The sequence below is a fragment of the Curcuma longa genome, chromosome 21 (genome assembly GCF_044706935.1).
Source record: "Curcuma longa cultivar G26 ecotype Majalengka, Jawa Barat chromosome 21, ITB_CL_G26_1.1, whole genome shotgun sequence".
Lineage (NCBI taxonomy): Eukaryota > Viridiplantae > Streptophyta > Magnoliopsida > Zingiberales > Zingiberaceae > Curcuma > Curcuma longa.
The window spans coordinates 1,620,079-1,647,432 of record NC_133881.1 but is presented as its reverse complement, the minus strand read 5'-3'; the positions used below and the strand labels follow the sequence as shown (position 1 = coordinate 1,647,432).

The window sequence follows — 27,354 nt, the reverse complement described above, 5'->3', positions numbered from 1 at the left end:
TAGGCTCCTTCCCTGAATGAACACAAACAGAAGAACTCAAGTAATTGATCTAATTCTATGGAATAAACCTGAAACTTTGTGTAAGGGTCAAGGGTGGTAGGGTTGATTCTAGATTCTAGATTCCTCCAATGTCGATCGATCTAAGGTCCTCAAAAGGATATTGTTAATGCTCATACAAGATCAGCCCGGAAGCATGAGGCGGAGAAGGAACAGGCCCACCGCGATCATTTCTACAACCTCCACCATCGCTTTTGCCGCAGGAGGTGGTCCTGGTGGTGGGCATGATTCTCCTGTCGTCAAGTCCTCCGTTGACATCCAGCCCAAATGGATCATGCTTGACCAGATTACTTTCTCCACTTTCTCAAAACTATCTTTTTCCGTTCCTGATCCGCCTGAGAACCTCCTTGTCTGTGGCTACCTTGAATTCCATGATCACTCCTTCGACCGCATCAACCTCGCAACCGACAACAAGGCCGCCATTTTCGCCACCGACGTCATTTTCTCCGCCCTCGTGTGCGCTCCACGTACGGTCTATCTACTCGTGGGGCATTGTCATTAAGCGGGTTGGCAACAAGCTCTGCTTCGACAAGTGCGATGGTTTCCAACTCAACCTTCTCTCTGTCAATGAGACTTCGCAGGAGCTCCCCCTTGATGTTAAGGAGGGCATCAACTCTACATACTCTCTCTCCTTTGAGGCTACTTACATCAACCAAAACTCCTCTGGCAACAAGAAGTTGCAAATGCTTGCAAAGAAGAAATCAAGCGGTGACTTTGACAAGAGCACTGAAAATAAGAATCAGATTATGATGAAAAGGTAAATGCTACAGCTTATCCATCCGAGTATGTGAAAGATAAAAAAGACAGTCGCCCAAGCACTTTTGCCCATCGAGATTCAAAATTATCTCCCTCAAGTTCTGCAAAATGCACTGATACAGATTTTCCTAATTCACCAACAATAAATCTACTATCAATGTTGTCGATTGAATGTTGTTGTTGTGCATGTCAAAAGATGCATGCTCTATACACACGGGATGCAGCAATTATGATAGAAGATATGCATGAAGAAAGGCTTCGTGTTGTTGAAGCTTTTGGTGATGCTTTTAGCTTCTCTAGACAAGTGGAAACAGATATCCTCTCATCTGATATGTCGACATTCAAGGCTGCAAACCCAGATGCAATGTTTGAAGATTTTATTCGGTGGCATTGACCTAGTGATTGGGAGGACCATAAGATGGAAGGAAGTGCGGGTGAACTAAATAACTGGCCTCCTCGTGGAAAGCTTTCACAACGCATGTCTGAACATGAGAATTTATGGTGGCAGATTTGGAATGTTTCTCCACCTTTACCTGTTTATGAGCACAAGCCTTTTCTTGATCCAATCCGAGAAGAAGAAAAAAAAAATACTCCATTACCTTGAAATTTTGAAACCATATCCGCTGCTTGACCAAATGGTTTAGCACAATTTGATGGAATTTGTAAATCCTAAATCGCATAAGTTCTATAGACTGAATTAGAACTTTAAACAGGAAATACAAAATAAGGATCTAGTTTCTATCAATTTCATAGTTTAATATGTAAAATATAAAATAACGACAAGGAACCTGTTTGTAGATTCATGTCCTTGTCCTGCAACTCCTTGTGCTTGATCCCTGTAGAAGAAAGCAAAGCAGAAGCTAGAAGGAGGTCTTCCAAGGGGATTAGGGTGACGGCGCCGTAAAACCTTCGTCAATGGGGAACGAAGGCGATGTCACATGATGCCCTAAACCATCGGAGACCAAACCCTTATATAGAGATCTGAACCGTCATCAGCCCATAGATAATAACGGAACAGATTGACTTATTTCATATTTAATCCCTATCCGATAATACCAAAAATGGATTAATAAATTCAATAAATTTAATCCATAATAATATCGGAACGGACTAACGGGTTCTACATATTTTAATCCACATCAATAATCCAAAACCCGATAAACCTTAATTAGATCACTTAATCGAGTTCGGTTCGTATCCGTATATACAAATTACAATTAAGCCCATAATTAAGAAATTAAACCCAACACAATTATCATTTTGAACCTGACTTCACATGGTGAATTTAAACCTGTGAAAACAAAATTTGATCAGTTTTATCTTGGAATAATATCAAATTACAATCTCAATTTTATTGAGTTAATGCTAGAGGATCTTCTTTCTAAACTATCACTTATATTACTCTAAACTTAAAGGCAAGTTCTTTTCAACCTATTTTTATTTTTTAATGATTTTTAAATTTTTTTTGATAATTAGGATATTTTTTGTGATTTTTTTATCTTTCGTATTTATTAATCATTAAGATTTTTTTCTTTTGTTAGATTTTTTTTTTTTTTGCGTCTTACCCTTTGTTTATTAAAAACCAGAGACAGAGGATTCACGCAGAAAATGTTGGTGAAAAATAAATTGAAAATGTAACGAAGGGAAAATAGTTGCAATCTCGTATTTATTGGCCTCTGGCCTTTCAGTTCTTCCATTCAAACGTTACAGTCCCTTCAACGACACGTACACAAATAAATCTAAAAACTTATTGATTTATTCATTTGTAATATTTTTTTTGTTTGATTTCAAAATACATATAGGCAGGTTGCAACCAGTTTTTTCTAAATATTTTCGAGTTCTTTTTTGCCAAATGTGAAATCCATCACCTTAGCAGTTCCACACGGTCGGCCCCACGACCATTTGTGAAGATATAAATCAAGAAATTACAATTGGTATGCAGGAGAATATTGCCTGACTTCGCTAGAATTCGAACCCTTGTCCTTTTCTGCAAGTCTACTGTGTCATAACCAACTCAGTTATGTTCCGGAAATAATATTTTCGAGTTCAACCGATGAGAAGATGGCAGTGGTCTTAAATTTAATCAAACAAAATCAGTTGTCCACTGACTAAATTATAAGTCGCATTCCATTATTATGCAGTAGCATTTGGCCTACTGAATTCACATTGCTTAACGAGTACCTGGCCAATTTGCATGCAAGAAAAATAATACAGATACATCAACAGCGCACAGCAGAAAATGGCTCAAAACATCCAATAACAGTGCAGAAGCACAATGATACTTTGCATAGTCACAGATAACAGCCATTTATAACAATCGTCAAACTCTATTGTAATGGAAGGTAGCTCAATCAGACTAATCTGTTCTGGTGTTACATTTTGACGTAGTTTGCATGTCAATGATACAGTTTGAAACATGAACTGGGCCACTAGTTTTATGGCGTGGAAGCTTGTAGGAAAGTCAATCTGCTTCACCTTAAACACAAATCGAAACCATCGACCAAAATAGAGGACCTTGATCCCTGAGCCTGCAGAGATTGAAGTAATACTTCTCGACAAATTTACGTCTAAAATGTTACATTTGATTACATCCAAGAGAACGACCTTCCAGAAGGCTGTGAGCAGCAGGACAAAAATGCACAATTCATATCTCAAGTTCGTCCAGAGAAATTTCCTGAGCTGACATGAGCTTCAGTTTCTGCAATCACAATTTACATGGTAGAATAAATCTGAATGCAGTCAATGCATAAGCATCCACGAGATGGCCCATAACTTCTATGATACCATATCATTTTGCATTTGTTTAGTGAACCACAAACCGCAAAATGTATGATTCTAAGAAGTATGAGAAGTATCAGAATAGCAACATCCTGATGAAACTACGTTCGTAGACTGCAGAATATGGATTTTGGAAGACTTTTTACTCACCGTGATAAACTGGGGAGGGTCATCAAGACTGGAAGAGCCAAGTATGATTTCCCTCTTCAGCTTGGAAGTAAGCTTGTGAACTACACGAAGCTGGCATTGCAATAAAAAGGATTAATTAAGATACATCTAACAAAGTGCAAAATAATACAAGCAAAATGTGGTACCTCAGACCGTGTGGCCCCACCAATGATGAAGATAAATATTCGCTGGCCCATCCTTTTGAAATCACTCGAGGCATGCCTCAATACAGAATCACTACAAGGAACATCATCATTCAGTTAAAAAGCATAGACTTACAACAAAAAAAAACTAGATTGATCATTCACAAATGGCAATCCTAACAGATGGACTAACTTAAACAGGAATATATTTCCTAACAGCTTTAACACTACCTTCTATACCTTTATGTTCCTGTATAATTAACATAACTTTCACCAATTATTCACACGCATGAATAGTTAAAATACTAGCAACACCAAGACTATCTAGAAAACTTACCTTGAATAGCCATCATCCGAGCTACGAGGTCTAGCCCATGTAGGATTAGGCCTAGATCTCACAGAGTGAGCTGGTGCAGGCATAGATTGGGTTGTCCTGACAGATACACGTGAGGTTCCATCTACAAGCAGGATGAACTATGTAGAGTACTCCTTGGATGAACAGAAGATATCAATAAACATGCCCTTCATTTTATCAACAATTTGTTCCAGAATCTTGTCTTTGGAGAGAACACTATTTAGCTGACCTTCCTTTGACTCTGGTAAACGGATTTTGGTACTAGCAGAATCACTTTCTTGGGAAAACAACAATTTGGACAAATGATCTTTTTTGATTTGTGCATCATACTTTTCCTTTTCACCTGTTCCAGATGTAATCAAATTGTAAGTGTATACAAATTTCTTTTGACCGATTCTGTATGCTCTGCTGGTGGCTTGTCTTCCTACTGCTGGATTCCATACAACATCAATAAGTATAACCCTTGAGGCGCCAGTTAAGCTTATCCCTTCACAGCAAGCCTTGGTTGATGCAAGTAGCACTTTAGCTTCACTTTTTTCATCATTAAATCTATTTATCGAAGATTGACGATTTCGCAAATGAACCTTTCCGGTCATCTCCAAGACCTCCTTCCCTTCGATCAAGTTGAATTCGTTGATTAGTTGTTCTTTAATCATAGTCAGTGGTTGTATATACTGACTGAAAATAAGCACTTTCTCATTCAGTGATTCACACAAGCGAACAATTTCGACAACAAATCGTGTTTTTGCTCCTTCAGCTGGATTGAGTTTCAGTTTTTCCAGCAAATCCTTATCTACCAGCAATTCTTCTTCTTTAGACATCTTCAGAGAAGCCACCAGGGAAGGATGAATGGAAGCCAAGCAATATTTGTATTCAGAGTCTAAGGTGGATTTTGATCCAATGTGTTTTACTTTTTCAATCATGGTTTTCTGGTGAGGTACGGGATCCAAATGAATTATATATTCTCTCATACCTGCAAGATCATTTAGGACATTATCAACATGAATATGCCGTAGGAAGAAAAAGTAAGATTTTAAGCAGATTGAGCAAGAGCTGTAAAATTGCTTCAAACAACTGAAACTTTAATTTTCATTCAGTAACTCTCTTTCACTTAGTAGGATCTGTCTGAAAATAAACCAACCAATCAAGGTAATAATAAATAAAAAAATTGAAAAATGAAAAAAGAACAATCTGAGTTCTACATTCTTGCATACCTGGAAGATCATTCAGGATAGTACCATTATGAATATGCACAAAAGGTTTCAATATGGATCTGACTTCTTCAACATTGTCATCAGTAACATTGCTAGTTAGAGAAGTCCAAATTTCTTTCCCACCATCTTTTTCAGTAAAGCCATTTTGTTGCTTGTCTACGCAAAGCTTTTGCTTTCCAAATTCCAAATTGTTATTTGTGATCGCCTCTGCAAATTTAGGCCGTACCAAACACAAGATATTGTAAAGCTCATCAAAATTATTTTGGAAGGGTGTTCCAGAAAGGATGAGTCGCTTTTCTGCTTTGACTTGTCCTAGCACCTTCCATATAAGACTTCGTTGATTTCTTGGAATATGCCCTTCATCGAGAACTAGCAAACCTGGTTTCTCAAGAAGAAACTTATCGAAGCCATTTGTCCTCTCAGAAGAAGACAGTTTCTTGAACAAATTATAACTTACTCCAAGGATGCTATTGCCTTTGATCCATGAACACAGTTTCACAAGACGCACTGACATTTTAGTTCGTGGTTGTCCTGAAGTTGATGAAATTATGGCTTTATCTTCCATCCCAGTGTATTCTGAAGAATTCAGATTATGAATGGGAATATTGAGACCCCATTTTCTCGCTTCTGTCTCCCATGTTAGGAGCATTCCTCTAGGAGCAATTATCATAGGCCTGCAATCTGGAAAAACCTTCATATAAGTTTGAATAAAAACAATGGATAATCGGGTCTTCCCTGTCCCAGGGGCATGAGAAATCACACAACCCCCTACCACATCAGGTTTAGAATGGGAATTCAACTCGTTTAGATCAATTCCCCCTGCTAGATTTCTCCACATAAACTCGAATGCTTCCTGCTGATGCTGGTACATGGTCTCGTAAACACCTGGAATGAGATCCCACACAGTTGTTCTTGAATTGCTAGTAGAAGCTTCTCCACTTAAATTGATGCATGCACGAAGGTTCTCAAAATGTAGCTGGTCGTGTTCATCGTTGGAATTTCTCCTCCCTGATTTTCGAAACATGTTTTGCCCCTACAGCATGCAAAACAGAGTGCACAATATTATATAAACGTCGTTAGAAGTTTTGGTCGATCAAGGTGCGGTAAAATTTGATTATCTACTTACAAAAGATGGAAGAATATGTCGGATTTCCACATAAACAAAGGAGCAGAACTTGCATATAATCCCTATTTGTTCATCTAGGATGAAGCAATGCTTCCCACTCGAGCAGGATGACAGTAGTCTGTCTTTCATATTTGTGATTGTTTCTTCTTGGCTCTGCTAAATGTGAAGAAATTGTAATCTTATGATCAAGAGAGTTATTATCATATAAATATACTAAAAAAATTAAAAGGAATAAAATACAGTAGAATATAAATTCTTACTAGCATAAACAAATTTTATTATCTAGTAGCATATATAAAAGAACCACAAAGTGCAAAACCAAACAATCCATATATTGTGAATCAAATTAGATAACAATATGAACCGAATGCTACGTTGATCTCTTAAACTCAAATTATATAAGAACTTCAAAAATGATCGAGTTAAATAAGTATACTAACTACTTGAGAGGCCTTTCTCATACACCTAGTTATATAGAGCTATACAATCAAAATCATTAAGGAAACATGCCTAAAGATAAGTGGAAGAACTTAATGGCTACAAACTTTAAGATAAATATTCTATTCAGGCACACCTTAGCAGCATTGTAGGAGCCGATATTCGTCAAACCCTTGGCAAAATCAAAATCAACCCAAAGTTCATCGATAAATTTCTCATGATCAGACTTTTCAACTGTTTTCAGTTCTTCATCATCCCATGAGAAAAAGTCAGGCTCCTCACTGAAAAATTCATTTTTAGGAGAGTTAAAAGGAATATCTTTTTCGTTGTCGCACATCGTATTGACAAGAAGCTCTAGAATAAAATTCTCTTTGGATGGGATATCCCTCTTTCTTTTTCTAGATTTAGCACTGTTTAGGAAAGACGATAGTTCATCTATCTGAGGTTCCGAGGACTTGTCCTTCTTGTTTAATGAAGAAGATGGATTATCTTTCTGAGGTTTTGAGCACTTGTTCTTCTTGTTTACTGAAGACAGTGGCTTGTCTTCCCGAGGAATGTCCTTCTTGTTTAATGAAGAAGACGGATTATCTTTCTGAGGTTTTGAGCACTTGTTCTTCTTGTTTACTGAAGACAGTGGCTTGTCTTCCCGAGGAATGTCCTTCTTGTTTAATGAAGAAGACGGATTATCTTTCTGAGGTTTTGAGCACTTGTTCTTCTTGTTTAATGAAGACAGTGGCTTGTCTTCCAGAGGAATGTCCTTCTTGTTTAATGAAGAAGACGGATTATCTTTCTGAGGTTTTGAGCACTTGTTCTTCTTGTTTAATGAAGACAGTGGCTCGTCTTCCCGAGGAATGCATGTTCTTGAGAACGTTTTTTTCTTTGACGAAGACCATGGTTCATCTTCCTGTAATTCCTCTTCTTCTTCTTCTTCCTCCTCCTCCTCCTCCTCCTCCTCCTCCTCTCCATCAGAGTCAAGTGTTTCGAAGTACCTACAATAAGAGACTCTTGGTTGTTTTTCAAACCATGATCTGGTCCTCGTTGCAGGACAAGAATATGGCATTGGATGACAAGTTTTTAGAATTTCCTCATCATGTCCATTTGCTTCCGTATATCGCTTATTGTCCTCCACATCTGTCAAGATTATGACGTCAAAATTATCTTCAACCTCCATAGTAGTTTCATCGGAAGTGGAGCGTGCTCTCTCTTTTTCATCAATGACTTCACACCTCCCTACATCTTCAAGATCTGAATCTTTTTCATCCATCAACTCTGCGCTGGAACTGGAAGTATCAGTTGTATGTATATCATTCAACTCAACGCCGGGATCGTCCATTTGGAGAGTATCTAGTTCTGCAGCCCGTTCAACTTCCAAATCCGCATCATCTGATACTTCCAGAGAAGAGGGAGAATCAACTATCACCTCTTTCGATTTCACATTGCCTTCCTCACTGCCCTTACTTGAATTTTCATCACTGCTGATGGTAAGAACAGCAGGTTCCTGAGAAGCCGAAGAAGCAAGAGGAACCGAGCTCTGTCCTCCTCTTCTTTGATCCTTCATCTCCTCCTTTTTATTAGTATCAAAAAAGAACTTAGGATCTTTAATTCCTCCGCATCCCATGGACCCGCTTCCCATCATTTACTAGTAATGGGAAATCGAGGAAGACGAGGAGGCTCTGTTTCCGGCGACTTCAGTAGAAGTGACGAAGTCGAAGACGTACCTCTTGCAGGTCTCAACGCGATCGGTTGTCGGAGCGAAGCCCGCGCCGAGGGTCCAACTACAGCAAATAGGCCTCCTCTTCAAGTGAGTGCACAACTCCACGTACGGCAAGAAGCTTCCCTGTCATCCGAGGCGACGGTGACGAGGGCGGGAACGAGTGAGGCGTCGGTCGGAAGAGGACGCAGGCGGAGAATGCGATTGCTGGCGTACGTTTCTTCCTCTCCAAGCTAACACAGCGGAGCGATTACGAAGAGAAGAGAAAAGGAAGCGACGGCAGCCCACACCGGAAGCGGAACCGGAACCGAACCGATCGCACACTGTACACCGAGACAATTTCCTAATATGTCGCAATAGAATGACGAGATTGCCCTCGTTCGCATGGGACTTTGAACGTGATCCCTGTGAAAAAGTTGGGCAGCAAGCGTAGACAGCGGAAGTTGGTAGGGGTAGAAAGGTACTTTTGTATCCGGAGGAACATTTCCATATTATTCATATCCTTTTCATGAACTAGTCAGAGAATCAATCTAATCAATATTGCCAGTTGCCATTCTAGTCTACTCATGGGGAGGGAAATCGTTTTCTGTTCCTTTGAAATTTTGAATGGTGTAATTAGACGACATAGCGACGATACATGATTTCAAAATGCATTGTGTATTTCATAATGACAACTGTAATGTCGGAAGAAGAAAAGCTCAAGGCAAAATAAAATCGATCTTCTTTTATCCACAATGAGAAAAATATGTACACTGAGTCTGACATGTTCGTCAAAAGTAACTCCTGCAAAAGATATGGATAGAATCACAGGAAACACATGATCGAAGAAAATCTTCTATTCGTGATATAGGTCCAACTTAAATCATAAAACGCTACATTTTAATGTACTAATTCTAGTAGCAGAAGATGTATATTCAGATAGCATACTTTAATATTAATCTGTCACACTGCGAGACCTTCAGAATACACCTGGAATTCGATCAATGCTATTAAATACCAGAGACAGAGAGGATTCACGCAGAAAATGTTGGTAAAAAATAAATTGAAAATGTAAAGGCTCAGTGGGGCAACAATAATCCTAACGAAGGGAAAATAGTTGCAATCTCGTATTTATTGGCCTCCCATGCACGTCTGGGCACATTCTCATTTGTAATATTTTTTTGTCTGATTTTAAAATACATATAGGGAGGTTGCAACCAGTTTTTCTAAATATTTTCAAGTTCAACCGATGAGAACATGGCAGTGGTCTTAAATTTAATCAAACAAAATCAGTTGGCCATTGACTAAATTATAAGTCGCATTTTATTATGCAGCAGCATTTGGCCTACTGAATTCACATTGCTTAACGAGTACGTGACCAATTTGCATGCAAGAAAAATAATACAGATACATCAACAGCGCACAGCATAAAATGGCTCAAAACATCCAATAACAGTGCAGAAGCACAATGATACTTTGCATACGACTTTGAGTCACAGATAACAGCCATTTATAACAATCGTCAAACTCTATTGTAATGGAAGGTAGCTCAATCAGACTAATCTGTTCTGGTGTTACATTTTGACGTAGTTTGCATGTCAATGATACAGTTTGAAACATGAACTGGGCCACTAGTTTTATGGCGTGGAAGCTTGTAGGAAAGTCAATCTGCTTCACCTTAAACACAAATCGAAACCATCGACCAAAATAGAGGACCTTGATCCCTGAGCCTGCAGAGATTGAAGTAATACTTCTGGACAAATTTACGTCTAAAATGTTACATTTGATTACATCCAAGAGAACGACCTTACAGAAGGCTGTGAGCAGCAGGACAAAAATGCACAATTCATATCTCAAGTTCGTCCAGAGAAATTTCTTGAGCTGACATGAGCTTCAGTTTCTGCAATCACAATTTACATGGTAGAATAAATCTGAATGCAGTCAATGCATAAGCATCCACGAGATGGCCCATAACTTCTATGATACCATATCATTTTGCATTTGTTTAGTGAACCACAAACCGCAAAATGTATGATTCTAAGAAGTATGAGGAAGTATCAGAATAGCAACATCCTGATGAAACTACGTTCGTAGACTGCAGAATATGGATTTTGGAAGACTTTTTACTCACCGTGATAAACTGGGGAGGGTCATCAAGACTGGAAGAGCCAAGTATGATTTCCCTCTTCAGCTTGGAAGTAAGCTTGTGAACTACACGAAGCTGGCATTGCAATAAAAAGGATTAATTAAGATACATCTAACAAAGTGCAAAATAATACAAGCAAAATGTGGTACCTCAGACCGTGTGGCCCCACCAATGATGAAGATAAACATTCGCTGGCCCATCCTTTTGAAATCACTCGAGGCATGCCTCAATACAGAATCACTACAAGGAACATCATCATTCAGTTAAAAAGCATAGACTTACAAAAAAAAAAAAAAAACTAGATTAATCATTCACAAATGACAATCCTAACAGATGGACTAACTTAAACAGGAATATATTTCCTAACAGCTTTAATACTACCTTCTATACCTTTATGTTCCTGTATAATTAACATAACTTTCACCAGTTATTCACACGCATGAATAGTTAAAATACTAGCAACACCAAGACTATCTAGAAAACTTACCTTGAATAGCCATCATCCGAGCTACGAGGTCTAGCCCATGTAGGATTAGGCCTAGATCTCACAGAGTGAGCTGGTGCAGGCATAGATTGGGTTGTCCTGACAGATACACGTGAGGTTCCATCCACTGTTGGACAAGGATCATTCAAACAAGGATAATCATCCTTTGATAACTCCCCCTTGCTAAGTTTCTCAATCAACTCCTAAATGGAAATAATATAGGAAAAAACAATGAGAGACAAGAGACAATAGATGGGATGGGAAGTATGTAAAATGAATTTAATTAGATCATTAATATTCATAACAACTTTTAATGAAAATCAAAAGACAGCATAAACAATTAACAGTTATCTAAAAATTCAATGTGCTGAAAACATTTCAAATTACAAATGTAAATTGTGCAGATATATAAAGCATTAACCTTTTGGTAGAATATCAATTACACTATCCTTACATTATGAATATTACACTTTAGGATTCTGACTTCATCAGCTATGAAAAAAGAAAAAAAATTGAAAAGCAGGGGAAAAGAAATGCAAGAATATCGTCTTATTAGTCTGTACCATGTTGAGATGCATAAACCAGGATATGTTCCTAAAATGCTTACAATCAATATAATGCACAGAGATCCAATTCAGAAATATATGAGCCCATCTATGACAAGTTACATCTGATTTTTCAGTTTTCTAGCTGTAATTCACATAATGCAAACAATTGCTAGGAAAAAATGGTTAGAAAACTGATGAAGATAAACCATTAAACAGTAAAATAAAAATTTGAACGAATGCATAGATAGTATACATAGCTTAACTTCAACTTGTATGGAATACAAAATTTCAACTTCCATTCTCACTTGACAATATAACCAGCAGCATTAGTTCATCTTTGAGCATCCTTTGGATGTTATCATTGCAAATGAGTATCGCAATACTTATTGATAGATTTCAGACAATGACTCTTATATTTGAGAAGCTCTGTTCATGAAAGTAACTGATTTATCATGTATGATTATCTATTTAAATTGTCATCTCAGTTACTTTAAATACAATTTTACAGCCACCTAAACTTCACCTATAAATTTTCATGTCATTATATCAGCAGAAATCTAGTCCAAATTATGTAGCTGATATTTTATGGATACAGCACATTTTAATCAACAATCAATGATCCCAGTGCTACAATTGTTAAAGAATTAATGAAATCTTCAGGTAAACAATCACATGAATGGGTAGAATGTCAGTTGCATTTTTTCTTAAAGAAAAATAAAATATCAACTAATGGAGAAGATTTAAAGTAGCTCCCGTTCTTATCAAATGATAGCCATATAACTGAAGTTAGCAGATTTCAAGGTAATAAACATAAACCTCTATCAAAGGATAAAAACGTGAAAGCTGCCAAGTTTCCTCCTCTGATTTCCTTTCTTTCCGTATTCCATGTTTCTTCTGAAAGGCCAGAGGAATAGAAGTTTGTCACAAAACTGAAATCACCAGAGGTATTTTACTTCACATTTCTCAATACAATCAGCAAAGTTTACCTTACTCATATCAAACTTGAGAGAGAAAGTACTTCCAGATGCTTTCTTATTATCAGATGTTCCCAAATAGCGCATGTTGTTTACAGCAATCATGTCATCAGATGACAACTGGGCAAGCTAGATAAGAATCAAATTAGACCATGGAAGACTTTTGCACGTCATACACACACACACACACATATGTATATATGCAGAAGACCATCTACAAGGTACTCAAAGACAGTAATAGAAGTAACTTTGAATTTCATAAATTCATCACCATGTAGGTTCCCCTAAATAATTGGGATTCTTGTTGCTGTATCAACATATACTTTTCCAATATGTGAATATTAAAATATCAATACATAAAATGCCTAAAATTATTATTTTCTTGAAATTATACATTAATAAGCTATATAATGTGCATGTGGTCACTTACTTGCATTAACTTTGAGGCTCTATCACCTTCGAATTTATCTGGATTGATTGATGCATATATCATCATTAAACGTAATTTGCTTTCACGACTAACATCCTGCAGAAGAAAAGTGCTTAAATATCATTAAGATACCTGACACAAATCTAACTGTTAAACAGATAATATCTTAAACCTGCTTTGTCCTCAAAAATTGTATTAGTTCTTTAGTTCCAGCATCTCCAAAGACAAGATCTTGCTCCAGTTGTCCAATTTCTCGAAGCCCATGTTCTCTAATTATTTTATTAATTTTCCCTGCAATCTGCAAAAACATTAATTTTTTATACAACAATTTCAAAATGTCCTCATTCTCTTATTATCATACAATTGACTGGTCCAATGTTTTAGATAGTTTCATTTTATTTAGAATATTTTAAATAAAGGTTGACAGAAAAAAAATTCCATTCTCTTCCACTTTCTCTAAAATCTTACAAATCTACCTCTTAAATGTTTTCCAGGCTCAAGCAACAATCTCAGATAGCAACATACTATCACCTTCCATAGTTCTTTAGATTTTCTTTAGATTTCTACATTAAAATTTTTCAATAGTTATTACATATCAAATTAATATATTTTCATTAAGTCTAATCCACCAGTTACCAGAGTCAATGCTCAGTCTCGTTTTAATATGATTAGATGAGGAAAAAATAGACATGGACAATTGACCTGAAAACCACTAACTTCAAATAGACACTTTCTAATATCTATGGAACATCAATCCTCATTGTAAATAATGAACTAAGAAAAGCCTGATGATACCCTAATGAACCTTTAAAATGCCAAAATATGAAAATATTAGGAGTATCTTCACATCAATCTCTATCACTCGGGAAAATGATATCCACCCAAGGTTTAAAATTTTGTTCCAAGCCAAGGTCCCCGAATTGAATGAGATATCAGTGGCGTTGACTGCATGTTGAGGTGGTGTTGGTTGGTACCAACCAGGAAGCAGAAGAATCAAGAGAGAAGAAACAGGGGAAAACCTAGCTCACAAATAACCTTGGTACCGATCAAGAAGTTGAAGAATCAACGAGGAAAGAAGTTTCAAACTATTTGAAATGTTTCAAAATATTCCTTCTATTTTGTTCTGTGTTGGCCATGGGCACGCGAGAAAACCCATGACCGACCATGGGAATCTCGTGCAGTATGGCTAGCATAAGTGCGCCGATGGATTTCGGTGTCTGTCCCATGTCAAAAACGGTAAAAATCGACAATATCAAGCAGCATGTTCTCACTAGAATCTCTAGTGGCTAGTTTAGTTAACTAAGCAAGTCAAATAATCTGTGCAAGAGATGGACCTTCAATGTTAAACATAAATGTTGAGAAGAATGGTTAACATAGGCACTCAAGAGGACACAAACATCACTACAAATGTAAAAAATTATAGAAACAACGTTGTTGGACACTTGTATCCACACCCAGATACTCATTTCCAAGTCTGCATAACATGTAGATAAAAGTACCAGGGATAAAGCTAAGTAAAAAATCCTAGGATAGGTGGACAAATAAGTGAATCATGATATCCATGGTTTTATCACCTTTATGTTAGGAACATGTATGACCCAAAAAAAGACCACACATATACGTATGTATATATACATCAGTCAATTGCAATCAGAAATCTTAGAAAAAAAACTAACCTCTACGTGGAGAGAAAGTTTGTCGATTTGCTCACTGTACTGTGGTAAAGCTTGCACCATCTTTTGCAAATCTCTAGTAGACAATTCACCACCATCTCTAATAATAAGAGAAAAACAGTGTCAAATTCGCCATTAAGATAATTAAATTGACAAAATTATCAGATAAAATACAAAGTCACCAAACTAATTGACAATCTAAATTAGAATGGTCTGTGATTTTTACCTAAAGAAACTTTGACAATCTCTAACAAAAATCAATTTAACTTTTAGAAAGGAAGATAATTTCTAGTTTCTGAAAAGCCTATATAACATTTGAGCAACTAATTATATTGCTAACCAGACTGTAACATTGACAATTAGGCATAGTACAACAAAAGCTTCTGGTCTATTGCTAAGGCTAGATCAGTTGATATTAGATGGCATGCACCCAAGACAAAAATGTGCAGTGCAGAACATGAAACAGTATCTACCAATGGAGTTACCTTGAACTATGGATTTGAGCAGCTTTGTTCTTTGATATAAAGTTTGTCATCTTCTCATGCAATCTCTCACTGGCCTGCCAAATGACAGATTGAGAAGTAAATGCATCTTCCATCATCATGAAACAATAATCACCAATCTAAGTTATCAAAACTGACATCTGCTATGTGTGAATCCCGAAGTTCAAGCCAAATTGGATCGTGATCTTCCAGAAGAACCTCTTTCTTTTCAGTTGTTGATCCCGTTTTGCTGGGAATCTTCACATGAAAAGTATAAATCGCAATCGCATACCATGAAGAGACACTAAATCTGCAAAAATATACATCCATGTACTAACCTCGTGTGTATATTTATTACCCTCCATGTTTAGTAAATCATGACACATTGCATCATAAGTCCATTCATGTATAATAGGGGCAATCTGGCAATTCAACAATAAGATTGTTGCATGTATCAAGTGTCCTATTTAAGAGACAACTAGGCATGCCAAATTGAAAAGAAAAAAAAAGTACCTGGTCTATAGAGCGATCAACAATAAGAAACTCACAAGTCTCCTTTTGGGGGAAATCAGGAATTGTACTTTTGTACTTAGCAATACAGTTCCATACTAAAGCTGCAAGCTTAGTTGGGACTAGATCACGAAGTGTTGTCAATGTGGAAACATCTGAAGATGACTTAGCAGCGCGATATCGCAGACAAGGAAATTCCTAGAAAATGCATGTATTCTATGAAATGTGTATGCACTCTCATATATATGTCATATGACAACACTTTAAAAAGTTCAATCCTATCTAGCACCAATATCCAACACAAGATCATAATGCAAATTTTTAATATAAATGATAACAGTTAAGGATATTAAAGTTTGAAAAGTTGTCTTGCTTAATATGAATAAATAGATAATCTTATGGAGAACAAATATGTTCAAAGGAAACAACCACAATACTAGTTTAAATAAATACATATATATATGCACTATTCAGATCTAAAATCAGTAGTGGTTTTGTGTCCTAACAATTCTAGCTTCTGTTGTATTTTATATTCTAGATCACATTACTCAGAATTGACAAAAAAAAAGTGTGATGAAAAGTTGTACAAACCTTCATAACTAGTATGGATCGTAGAAGGGTCACTCATTACATGCTCAATTACATTACAAAGCCCTCCTATTTGTGGGTCAAGCTAATGAGTAATGCTGCCTTCTATTTTTCTCTATCCATAACTCAGATAAGTGAATTAAGTACGATGCTAATTAATTACTGTACTGAGACAGAAAACTTAGATCCACTCATATGGTAATGACTCCAGTTCACATTCTAATGAGAATTCTTACTGTCTGAATTTTTTTGAACCTAGATAGATACATCTAAAGTTAAATGGAAAGTGGTCAAGAAAGTCATCCACCGGCCCTTCAGCTCTAGATCCAATTGCTATTTTAGTTTTCTTGGTTGTTAAAATTGTTTGAACTTATAAAAACCTCCCTTGCCCTTGTTTCCAACATCTTCAACCATGACTCTACCAACTTCACAACTCTCCTATTTTTCATTTGAATTCTACAATTTTATTTTCCTATTGCTCTAAAAGTGCAAACTGTTAATCAAGATTTAAAATAGTGTTCCATGCCTAAGTTTTGGTCTGCATTGTAACAGTACAATTTCATTACCATACATGCCCACACTTGCACACTTTGGCACACTTATGCAATGCTCTATGATCTACTTTTGCCTAGCTGTTTCCCTCCAAATAAGAAGCTATAACAACTAATTACGTCAATTGAATAAAAAGTTTGGAGCAACAAGTTATAAAATTTGCCATACATCTCAACAACTAATACTAAAATTAGTATTCTTCATCAGATGGATGCATTGGATGAGAATATTGGTTCGTGTAGTATCCTATTATGTAGTCCTACAATTTTCAAATGAATAATATTCCCGTAGCATCTAGTAGGACAATTGGTTTCTCCACGAATTAACAATTCATAAACTTATCTCGATTAACCATTAGGAGTTGAATTTAGATTGGCACAACTAGAATCGGAACTAGCATGGGTATAAGATATGGTTATATATCAGTTTCTCCAACTTTGGCATCACCTCTCCTCTTTTGCTACTGCTGATGCCACAATTGATGCTTCTGTTGTTCCCTTCTCCACACATTTTTATAGTGTTTCATCTAGCCCAATGATCAGCGAACAAAATCTAAGGATGAGTCATGAAAGGGAATCTTCTTTTCTCAACCAGCTCCATCCAAAACCATATAAAACAAACCGAGATAAGCTTGAATTAGTTGGTACCAATGAACTTGTGTCAAAATGGGAGACACATTGGCATTTATCTGTACTGACATAGGTATTCAACAGTGACCAGAACAAAAGGTGTTGCAATTGTGTCATGCAATATCAAAAACATTTGTCCTCTAATCCATTAACTTACTGTACAACAAAAAGGTCATCCTTCTCTAGCAAAGCATTTGTTAGCCTTCATAATCCAAAATTGGCATCAGCTATCACTTATAACAGGGACCCTCTGACAGTGCAGAACATTCATAAGGTATTATTAGTGGGACTTTTGGTGAGTTATTAGTCGTATGCTCCTAATAATAAGATAATTTGTATGTTAGCTCAATTGCTATGCACTTTTTGCTTTTTGGATGAACAAATGGGTGGGTTTGCTCCAAAATACTCTAACACTGACACTGGATTGGTCATTATTTTTATAGGTGCCATGATTTTGGATAAGAGGTCAAAGGATAATTAAAGTATATGCCTGTATCAGTATTGTATCTTACCTTTTGAGCATGGATGGATCTCAATAAGAAACCAAAATTAATAATCTTACAACTAATAACTAGCATACCACTTATTTCTTATTTATTCATTTATTTTATTAGTTTGCCAACATGATATACTAGTGGGTAAATGAAACCACCAGAACCGGCATCCATCTCATACCAATTAGCAGTGTTGAAATTCTTGATCATAAAGAACCATCCTTATTGGTGAGAACCTGAGATGGGTAGGAAATTGAGCAAACCACAAAAATTCTGACAACGCTTGGATTTGTATTTGTACATCTGACAGAAAACTAAAAGGATATAGCACACAAAACCACTGTAGTTATATCTTCCTCTATTGTTAACTATTTAGCTGTTTATTTCTGTACAAGGTAATTTATTAACTAATCTTCTTTCCGTAATTCATTATTCACCATTTTCTTCGAAATATTATGAGATAACCATGGGTCATGTTTAGTTTAAATTCCTGCACACTGAAAGCCTACTAGCAAGTTCTAGATTCATATCACAAAATGCAAGTGCCTTGAACAAATATTCATTTTGAAACAATTCGATCCAACAAAAATTTTCAGAAATTAGATCTTGATCATCAATCAGTAAAAATTCAATACCAAGTCAAGCAATTTTGTACTTTTCAATGGTTCAGGACTCTAGGTTCATATTGCATCACAACAAACATCAATCAAAATGAAATCACGTTTGTAAACCAGCAAGAAATTCAAAGGCAAGTAGCATATCACAATGGAAAACACTATAGTCTCTCATCCTACCAACATACCCTCAAAGAAGCAAGTACAGTAGAGATGCGAATAGCCATTGTATTCAAACAAGCATTGTACTTGTGAGAACCTTCTGCATTTTCCCCAAATAATTCCTCCAAAGCCCTCTCGTGATCAGTTATAAAGCCCTGAATACCACATGTCACAATACATGGCAATTAAGTGAAAACATTAACTAAGCAGGAAGTAGAGGATCTGGATAATCATAGTCATCAACAATTTGAAGTAACAAAAAAAAACAGAACGCAGGGAATCTGAGGACAAAAGAAATACCTGACTATCAATGGCAAAGTATTCCAAATTCGTCTGCAAATTTCCATCAAAATCAGTAAAATGAAACAGATCTTTTTAGAAAAGGAACAACCAAATCAACCAAATTCATGAACATGATCAAATAACCATCCATAAAAAGAGATGATCTCCAATAGATTAAAAAATTTAGAACAGTAATAATTCTTGACCTCACTTAATGCGCCTATACGAGGTAAGACACTTGAGTCCCTCTTGATTAGTGCCACTAGATCTTTATTCACAGGTGAACTAAAGAAAACAAATGCCCTAGAAATGCATAAACCCCATATCAGTATCATAAAAAGTTTGAATTGACTCTAAAGAGAGGATACCTACGTACTTTTTATACAATGGAGACCTTCCTGACATATCTGCCAGGAACCTAACCACACTGCACAGATGCATGTAACTGTTAGAAGCATCAAAAGGTTACATTTATAAATAAACATATCATAATCTAAGTCATCTCTAGCATATGCATCTTGCTTCTTGAAACTCATAACCTAGAAGATTCACTTTTGTAATTGCACCAATGGGTGTTTGACAGATTCTAGCCAAAAGAATGGATATTTGGCATTTATGAAGTAGCAAATTTTAATGATCTAGAGTCCATTATCAGATAGAATTAACAGGAACAGAAGCAGCAAAATAACAAATTATTCTGTGACGTATTGACAATATCACAAAGGTAGCATAGCCAGCACGATGCCCAACTTCTGTGACCCTTTAAATCTCAGTGTAGCAAAACACACAAGTTTAGGAGTTTCACACTTACACCGATCATCTTACTTGATATAACAAGCTTTACTCACCAGCCTATTAACTGCTGGAGATATAAATGGAAAGACTTTGGACCCAGTGGTTGTCTAGCTGCTCCTTTCATCAATTATTTGGCTGGCTTAAACTTAGGTTAGGCCACTTCACATCTAAAATTATTATTTGTTCATAAGTTTTATCTTGTTTCACTCAAGCTTTGAATACTCTCCCTATAACAGATGCTATCGTCATCATCATCAAGCCTCATTTTCGCAATCATTTAGCTAGCTTAAATCTAGATAAGGATGCTATAGCCCTAAATTTTTGTTTGGTTCGTAAGTTTTATCTTGATTCACTAAAAACTTCAACAATCCCCTATCCCCATATGCTATCATCATTGTCGTCAGTTGTCACCAAGCCAACAATCTTCCAACAATTTAATATCAACTTTATAGATTCTATCCCTCTATTAAGCTGTATGCAAATCCATATTACTAGTAATCTTGAAATATCAATTAAATTATTTCCATTACATTAACTAAATTCCATTTGGTCTTTCTTCACCCCTTGTATTTTCCATTCCAAACGATCCAACTCTTCTTACTCTAAAATTATTGATCACTCCAAACATGCTATGTTATCTCAATACCCTATTGCTGTTGGGAAAAAAGTGTATTATTATGTTATTATATCTAGTAGCATATATATCATCTAAACACTCTCATCTCTGTTGCATTAATTTTTTCGATGTGCTGTAACAACTCAATAGTCAGATCCAAAAAGTATGCTAGATCGTACTACAACTTTATGAAAATTTTCTTTTGCTGTAAGGAGCACATAATGACCACAAAAAAAGAATATAGAAACTCCTCTTTATTTTGACCGCCCTGAAAACGAAACAAGTAGCATTTCATTAGACTGTCTGTAGCTGTCGCGAAAGAACCACATTGGAGGGGGACTGTTAAGGTGAGGATCCTAGAGGAGGCTGGTGACAATGCAGCACATTGCAAGCTTGACAGGTAAGAAGGTTAGTCACTGAAACATGAAAACACAAATATGCCACCTTTTGTCTTTCTTCAAAAATATTCATTCAATCCCACTCAAAACAAACATGAAAGAGTGGGTAGTGATCCATATCTATTCAACAGATCAGCAAGTACAGACAAACAAGATGCAGAACTGCAGATGGTAAAAGCAACTAATATTCATATCTTTTTGTAAATATCTGATGCGACTGCTAATTCAACATTCTGCTTCCGGAGTACACATTTTTCCTAAAGAACATAGATTGTCAATCTGAGGAAGTTCATCAAGTCTGTAGTTTTGAATTTAAGATCCTTACTTGTTATCTTTAATTTCATCTGTTTGACCACACAGATCATATATCAGCATGAAATGTAAATATCCAATTGAAATGCTTTTAGTTGTGCATTCTTCATAGACATCTAATTTGTGGTACAGACAGCAAATAAAAGTGTTAGGCTAATGATTGCTTAAGGAGTGTATCAGAAAGTGAACTTGATAAGGGAACCAAAAAAACTGAAATATGCCTTGAAAATTATGTAAAATTTTGTAAAAAAAAATAATGTCATAAAAAATATGCCTTCAAAATTTTTGATACATAGCAAGTTTCCTGTGCATGACAGACAAAAACTAGAGATTAGATACAAAAAATACGTTACTTCTCTCTTGTTGGCTGCATAAAGTATATAGCATCCATTGAGGGTAATGGTTGTCGCCGTTTGTCTAGATCTTCAACCACTGGAGGAACAGTAATGTGTCATAACCTTATATAATATAGTTCATCAAAATGGAGACAAAATGTTATTGGTAAAAAGATGTTTAGATCAACAGGTAAGGTCCTGAGGTGCAGGAAGAAACAGGTAGTTAATCGGAATGAGCATTTTAATCATGGTTTCCAAGATGAGAAGAAATTGTTAGGCTTTGCTTTAGTATCAGAAAGTACCATCAGCATCAAACATAGTTTACAGTTAGGTAGATTGACATTGAAAGTTGCTTTTGAAACTACTTGTATCACACTGTAATTCGGTAAAGATCTAATAGGAAAATTTTACAATGACTAAAATTAGCAAAGAAAAATATGCAAGCAACCAACATAAAGCAATGCTTACAATTAGAGTATAAGGTGGTTTGATGCTTCAATTCAATTGTTTTACAGTTAATTTGAAATTTTAGGTTATTCAAGATCATGAGTGTAATTTGAATTGTAATGAATTTAATACTTAGCATACAATCACAAACTATTGACTTCAATTATCTTCTAACACACTGGTGCTGATGCCTTAGAAAAGGTTTATACATTTATTCAGTACAACTTACATTTCGTTGATTGATAATATATGCATTTTTATTTGATATTGATAGTTATCGATTAATGTTAATGTCATGAACTAAAATCTAATTATGGTAGATTTAATTGAGTTTACATTGAATCTAAACTTTTATTTGATTTGATTGAATTTGCTTAGGCTCAGATTAGATGCCAACAACCAAAGGAAGGAGGTGACAACTCTGAGCCAGGGCCATTGAAGGAGGTCGATTTAGGACTGGATTTATCAAATAAGAGCTAGTTCTCATTCCATATAATTAACATATATTGTCAGTTGATTTGTTGTTAAATCAGATCGTCTTGAAATGTGTAGCTGAGAGATGATGGGTGAGGGAATGAAGGAAGATTTAATTGAGTCAACAACAACCATCAGCGAGTTTCAGCAGGTTCAACTCCAGAGCAGGAATTGTGATTGAGGGTAGGATCTCTACCTTAATTCTTGTGATCAAATGTTAACTGTTGGATATGAGATATGAATTCATGCCAATGATATTTATACAGATTGATGGAGTGTGAATAACCAAAGTTTGTTCTCAGTCATGTTAGCTCAATAGGGAGTGGATGTGAGAGTTCTTTATTGTATTATCGTTGCCTTGCAATCCTTCTTGTGGGAGAAGATTAATGTCTTTAATCTGGTCTTAACTAGTTGATCACTTATATTCTTGATGCAGGTGATTCTACAAAAATAGGGGGGGGGGGGGGGGGGGGGGGGGGGGGGGGGCAGGTGATTCTACAAAAATAATGTCTCCAAAATTTAGCATCATAATTTATACAAATGAAAGATAATTGTCAAACAACAGGCACTAACAAAAAGTAAAGCCCCATAAATCAATGACGATAAGATAATTCCTTGTCTGCCTTTTATACAATGGGTATAAAACAAGAATCATCATATGAGATATGAATTCATGCCAATGATATTTATACAGATAGATGGAGTGTGAATAACCAAAGTTTGTTCTCAGTCATGTTAGCTCAATGGGGAGTGGATGTGAGAGTTCTTTATTGTATTATTGTTGCTTTGCAACCATTCCTCTTGCAATCATTCTTGTGGGAGAAGATTAATGTCTTTAATTTGGTCTTAACTAGTTGATCACCTATTCTTGATGCAGGTGATTCTACAAAAATAATGTCTCCAAAATTTAGCATCATAATTTATACAAACGTAAGATAATAGTCAAACAACAAGCGCTAACAAAAAGTAAAACCCCATAAATCAATGACGATAAGATAATCCTTGTCTGCCTTTTATACAATGGGCATAAAACAAGAAACATCATATGAAAAGTATCATGAGCATATTTATTCAAAACAAAAGAAAAGAAGCAAGAGCAAGATTCAGAAATTACATGAAACCCCTTCTTCAGTAATATCTGCCATCTTGCAAGAATACGACATTACTTTAACAGTAATTTTATCCATGATGAGTACCTACGACCAATGTACTAAAAATCAAATATAAGTCTATAGGAGTACTTAAATAAAATGCAAGGTGAAACAAAGTAAAGCATAGCCTTTAGCTCTCTAAAGACACTATATGAACAGTGTAGAAGAAAAATCAGTGAAAAAATTTAAACAAAAACCAAAAAAAGCAAAACTGGTAGATATGGAACCTATAATGATTTGGTCAACAGCTGGAAACACGCCAGGTTCCAATAACTCTTATGTTAATATTTTGCCAAATATTTGGTCAACAGCTGGAAACACGCCAGGTTCCAATAACTCTTATGTTAATATTTTGCCAAATATCTCAAGGGACTATCAACAGATCATGTGGGACCATAATTGCTAATGCAAGGAAGAACACTCAACATAATTAATATTGTAAATGAAGATATGACAGTATTGTCAGTGGCGGTCAGATACCACATTGAGGATAACTAGCATTCATTCGGGCTAAGGATAAAGGAGTCGGGTATTCATTTTGAAAAAGAATAAACAACAATCTTCTGAAACTAGGATAAATGAGAGGGAATTATTTGAACTAAACTTGTTTGCTTATTGCTGTAAAAACATTGAGTAAAGTTCTGACATCTACTGGAACAAAACATGATACTGGAAGAAGACAAGAACTAGCCTTATCTTTTTGAAATTGTAATTGAAGAAGACTAGTAGAAGTGATAAAAGTGAATATAACCAACAATACCAATAACCTAGTACTTAACATCACCCACATGGAGAAGTAAGGAGTAATGAGCTCACATAATAAAGTTGAATACAAAATCATGGCACGTGACTTGTGAGATCACAAGCAATAAACCAACAAATAATATTCTCACAATCATAATTTCATTTATCTTAAACCAATGAATGCACAAAGGTAATCATTATTCAATTTTACTGTAACAGATATACATACCTTCCATTTTGACTTTGAATCCTTCACTTTGGTAGACCGCAACATCTCATATAATAACCCTATTAGAATCAAGAAAAAGAACAATGACAAGCAAAGGCAAACATATGAAATATGAATTTTGGCCATATAGAATTTATAACAAAATACCACATTGAGAATGAAAATAAACAAATCAAGTGGAGTCGATTCGCCCATGATAAAAAGAGGTTCAAAAATAATCTCTCACTCTATGAAAGTATGAAATCAAGAAAAAGTTTCATGGGAAACAATAGTAAGAAAAGGAAAACATATTAAATGCATTTTGGTAACATAGAATTTACAACAAACATTGCCTCATGAAATGAAAATAAACAAATTAAGTGGAAGTTCCATTTGCCCATGAAATAGAAAAAGACAAAAAAAAATTGAAAAGAATCTGCCATGTTCTATAAAAATTATCAAAATAATAGCCATACCTCTGCCTCTTTTCCAAATTTTTATCTCAGCTAGCAGACTTTAAACAATATGACCAGAAGATATTTTTATGTTTGTAAGTCGTAAAAGCTATGGTTGTGTGATGATTTAACATATGGGAAAACTAGATGAACAGTCATGTTCTCTTTAGAAAAAAAAAAGGTAAAATTGCCAAATGAAAGCACAACTTAAGATGAAACACATGATATTTATTGGCTCATGAATGATATAAGTTGACAATATCCTCATGTGAATGTGAATTAGTGTGTCACATTGTATGTGAATGAATATTGTTCCCATAAGATAAACTCTCCACCGTGTAGTGTAAGTGAATCATCACTTCTAGTTATATGCTTGCAACCCCTTTTCCACATCTCTATATTAGCCTCTAAATTGCCCAAAATTTCACCTCTCCCTCCTTTTTCCCTTTTCCTTTTCCTTTTTTGCTTTTACAGACTCTGAAAATACCTGAGGTTAACTCTTCATCTTGGACTCAGGCAAAGGGATAGAATAGACTAAGCAAAAAAAGGAAAAGCAGAAAGAAATGGCTAGCACATACAAATTAATAAGTTATAAAGAGACGCAAAATTTGGTTGAGCAAGATGTTATAATTATGAAACAGGCTGCCATCATTTTTCTCTTAAACAACAAAAAAAATCTCCATAACAATGTAACTAGACATACTGTTATTTCAAATCTATAGACAAGGTCTAGAGACAACCAATTATGTTGCTTCTCTATAACGTGTAAAACGTAAACAAAAAAAATTGGATAGAGGTAGAGAGTGAGTCGAGCAAACTTACAATGTAATTCTAGAAAACAAGCAGGCAGAGAAGAATATGGTTCTAGAGAGGAACTAGTGGAAAAAGAATTGAACATAAAAAATGGCATTACTACATTGTAGCTCCAGTTTGTATTTGTCCTGTCAGAAGTATGATGGACTAAATCTAGGTTTCCAGGACTCAACGTGGCTTATTTAAGAGACTTTCGTCCATAGACATACTTGACAGTTACAAGGCACTCAAGAAACAAAATATCAGGGGACTTGTTTCTCCTTTTAAACCCAAGATAGAAACTAAAGACGCTCTCATCCTCCTTAGCATCAATTACTCTTTGTCAGAAATGGAAACAGTTTTAACTTCCATTGGCAGTCGGTTCACGATCATTTTGCCAAATCTTGTGACTCATTTGTTTCTCCTTATCATGCATGATGCTGCCCTTTTCGCCACTCAATTTAACCTTCTCTACTATTAACGATTGGTTCCAAAAAATAAAAGATTGAAGAAATCAAGGAGAACCCACATGTGACGAGAAAACAAAGATAAGCTATTCGTCCTTAATCGCCGAAAAAGAAAAAGATGTCATGGGCACGCGTAAAAACAAAGGAGATATGGGTGAAGGGGTTACGGTCTCTTCCGATCTGGCGGAAGGTCTTGTGATCTCCGAAGTGGGACGACGAGTCGGAGTCCGACATCGACATGATGTTCTCGACGAATTAGAGATCTATAATTTGGCGAGCGCGAGGAAGACGACGACGCAGGCGGCACCGGCGAGCGGTTGTGGGTTTGACCGGTGCAGCCAAGGAGCCTATCCCGTTGCCAAAGGTTGGGAAATTATAGAAAGGGGCAACGGAAGGAACGAACGCCGAAGGGGAATGGGAAAACGATGTCCGCGCAGTCACACGGGTTTTATTCGCGAAGGTTCTATTTGCTAATCAAGATATCTCATTTCACATTATTTGAAATGGTAATTTTTAGAATGGCCCTCAATATTTTCCATTTTTTAAAACCCCTTTAAAATTATTTAAATATCGATTAAAAACCTTTATTATTAATATGACTTTTTTGTTTAAGATAAAATACATATTAATCTCTTTGATGCTTAAGTCATTGCTATGTTATGAAAATAATAAAATAATAATGAAGCAAAAATATTTACTAGAGAGAGATCAATATTATATACGTATATTATCATCGTATTTCTATATTTATAGAAGATCATCATCCAAATTTTAAATCTTGTGTCTTAAGGATTGTGAGATTAAGATGGTAAAAGAATCATATCCAATTATGATTCAAAAGTAACAACTTATATCGGAAGAATTAAA

General features: G+C 35.8%; 2 protein-coding genes across 4 annotated transcripts; both read right to left on the bottom strand.

Moving 5' to 3' along the window:
• Window positions 1–3,065: 3,065 nt before the first annotated feature.
• On the bottom strand, window positions 3,066–26,905 carry LOC141814179 (SNARE-interacting protein KEULE-like). Of its 3 annotated transcripts, XM_074702133.1 has the most exons (24): window positions 26,655–26,905; window positions 24,795–24,853; window positions 23,785–23,866; window positions 21,768–21,846; window positions 19,670–19,720; window positions 19,500–19,596; window positions 19,312–19,344; window positions 19,038–19,166; window positions 15,976–16,170; window positions 15,801–15,884; window positions 15,622–15,720; window positions 15,466–15,539; window positions 14,984–15,080; window positions 13,480–13,605; window positions 13,308–13,403; window positions 12,890–13,006; window positions 12,720–12,797; window positions 11,468–11,558; window positions 11,187–11,213; window positions 4,240–4,309; window positions 3,906–3,996; window positions 3,742–3,831; window positions 3,418–3,511; window positions 3,066–3,341 (listed from the first exon to the last, which is right to left on the bottom strand). In XM_074702133.1, exons 1-23 carry the CDS (start codon window positions 26,725–26,727, stop codon window positions 3,458–3,460), a joined length of 1,992 nt encoding a protein of 663 aa, XP_074558234.1. In that variant the 5' UTR covers window positions 26,728–26,905; the 3' UTR covers window positions 3,066–3,341; window positions 3,418–3,457. The 3 variants fall into 3 exon arrangements, with proteins under 3 accessions (XP_074558234.1, XP_074558233.1, XP_074558232.1); XM_074702132.1 differs by lacking the exons at window positions 3,066–3,341; window positions 3,418–3,511; window positions 3,742–3,831; ... (1 more) ...; window positions 4,240–4,309; window positions 11,187–11,213 and adding exons at window positions 10,156–10,455; window positions 10,532–10,625; window positions 10,857–10,946; window positions 11,021–11,111 and having other exon boundaries at window positions 11,359–11,558; window positions 26,655–26,899; XM_074702131.1 differs by lacking the exons at window positions 3,066–3,341; window positions 3,418–3,511; window positions 3,742–3,831; ... (1 more) ...; window positions 4,240–4,309; window positions 11,187–11,213 and adding exons at window positions 10,156–10,625; window positions 10,857–10,946; window positions 11,021–11,111 and having other exon boundaries at window positions 11,359–11,558; window positions 26,655–26,899.
• Window positions 4,377–8,593, bottom strand: LOC141814420 (SNF2 domain-containing protein CLASSY 3-like). Its single transcript, XM_074702385.1, has 5 exons — window positions 7,793–8,593; window positions 7,172–7,492; window positions 6,598–6,750; window positions 5,472–6,504; window positions 4,377–5,230 (listed from the first exon to the last, which is right to left on the bottom strand). The coding sequence occupies exons 1-5, from the start codon at window positions 8,591–8,593 to the stop codon at window positions 4,377–4,379; spliced, it is 3,162 nt and encodes a 1,053-aa protein (XP_074558486.1).
• Window positions 26,906–27,354: the final 449 nt, after the last annotated feature.

Coding starts and splice junctions, on each gene's coding strand:
- LOC141814420 (XM_074702385.1), bottom strand. CDS start 8,593: ATGAAGGATCAAAGAAGAGGAGGACAGAGCTCGGTTCCTCTTGCTTCT. Junction 6,751..7,171: donor GCTCCTACAATGCTGCTAAG/GTGTGCCTGAAT, acceptor CACATTTAGCAG/AGCCAAGAAGAAACAATCAC. Junction 6,505..6,597: donor GACATATTCTTCCATCTTTT/GTAAGTAGATAA, acceptor TGCATGCTGTAG/GGGCAAAACATGTTTCGAAA.
- LOC141814179 (XM_074702131.1), bottom strand. CDS start 26,727: ATGTCGATGTCGGACTCCGACTCGTCGTCCCACTTCGGAGATCACAAG. Junction 15,081..15,465: donor GCTCAAATCCATAGTTCAAG/GTAACTCCATTG, acceptor TCTTATTATTAG/AGATGGTGGTGAATTGTCTA. Junction 10,947..11,020: donor GTGGGGCCACACGGTCTGAG/GTACCACATTTT, acceptor TTGCAATGCCAG/CTTCGTGTAGTTCACAAGCT.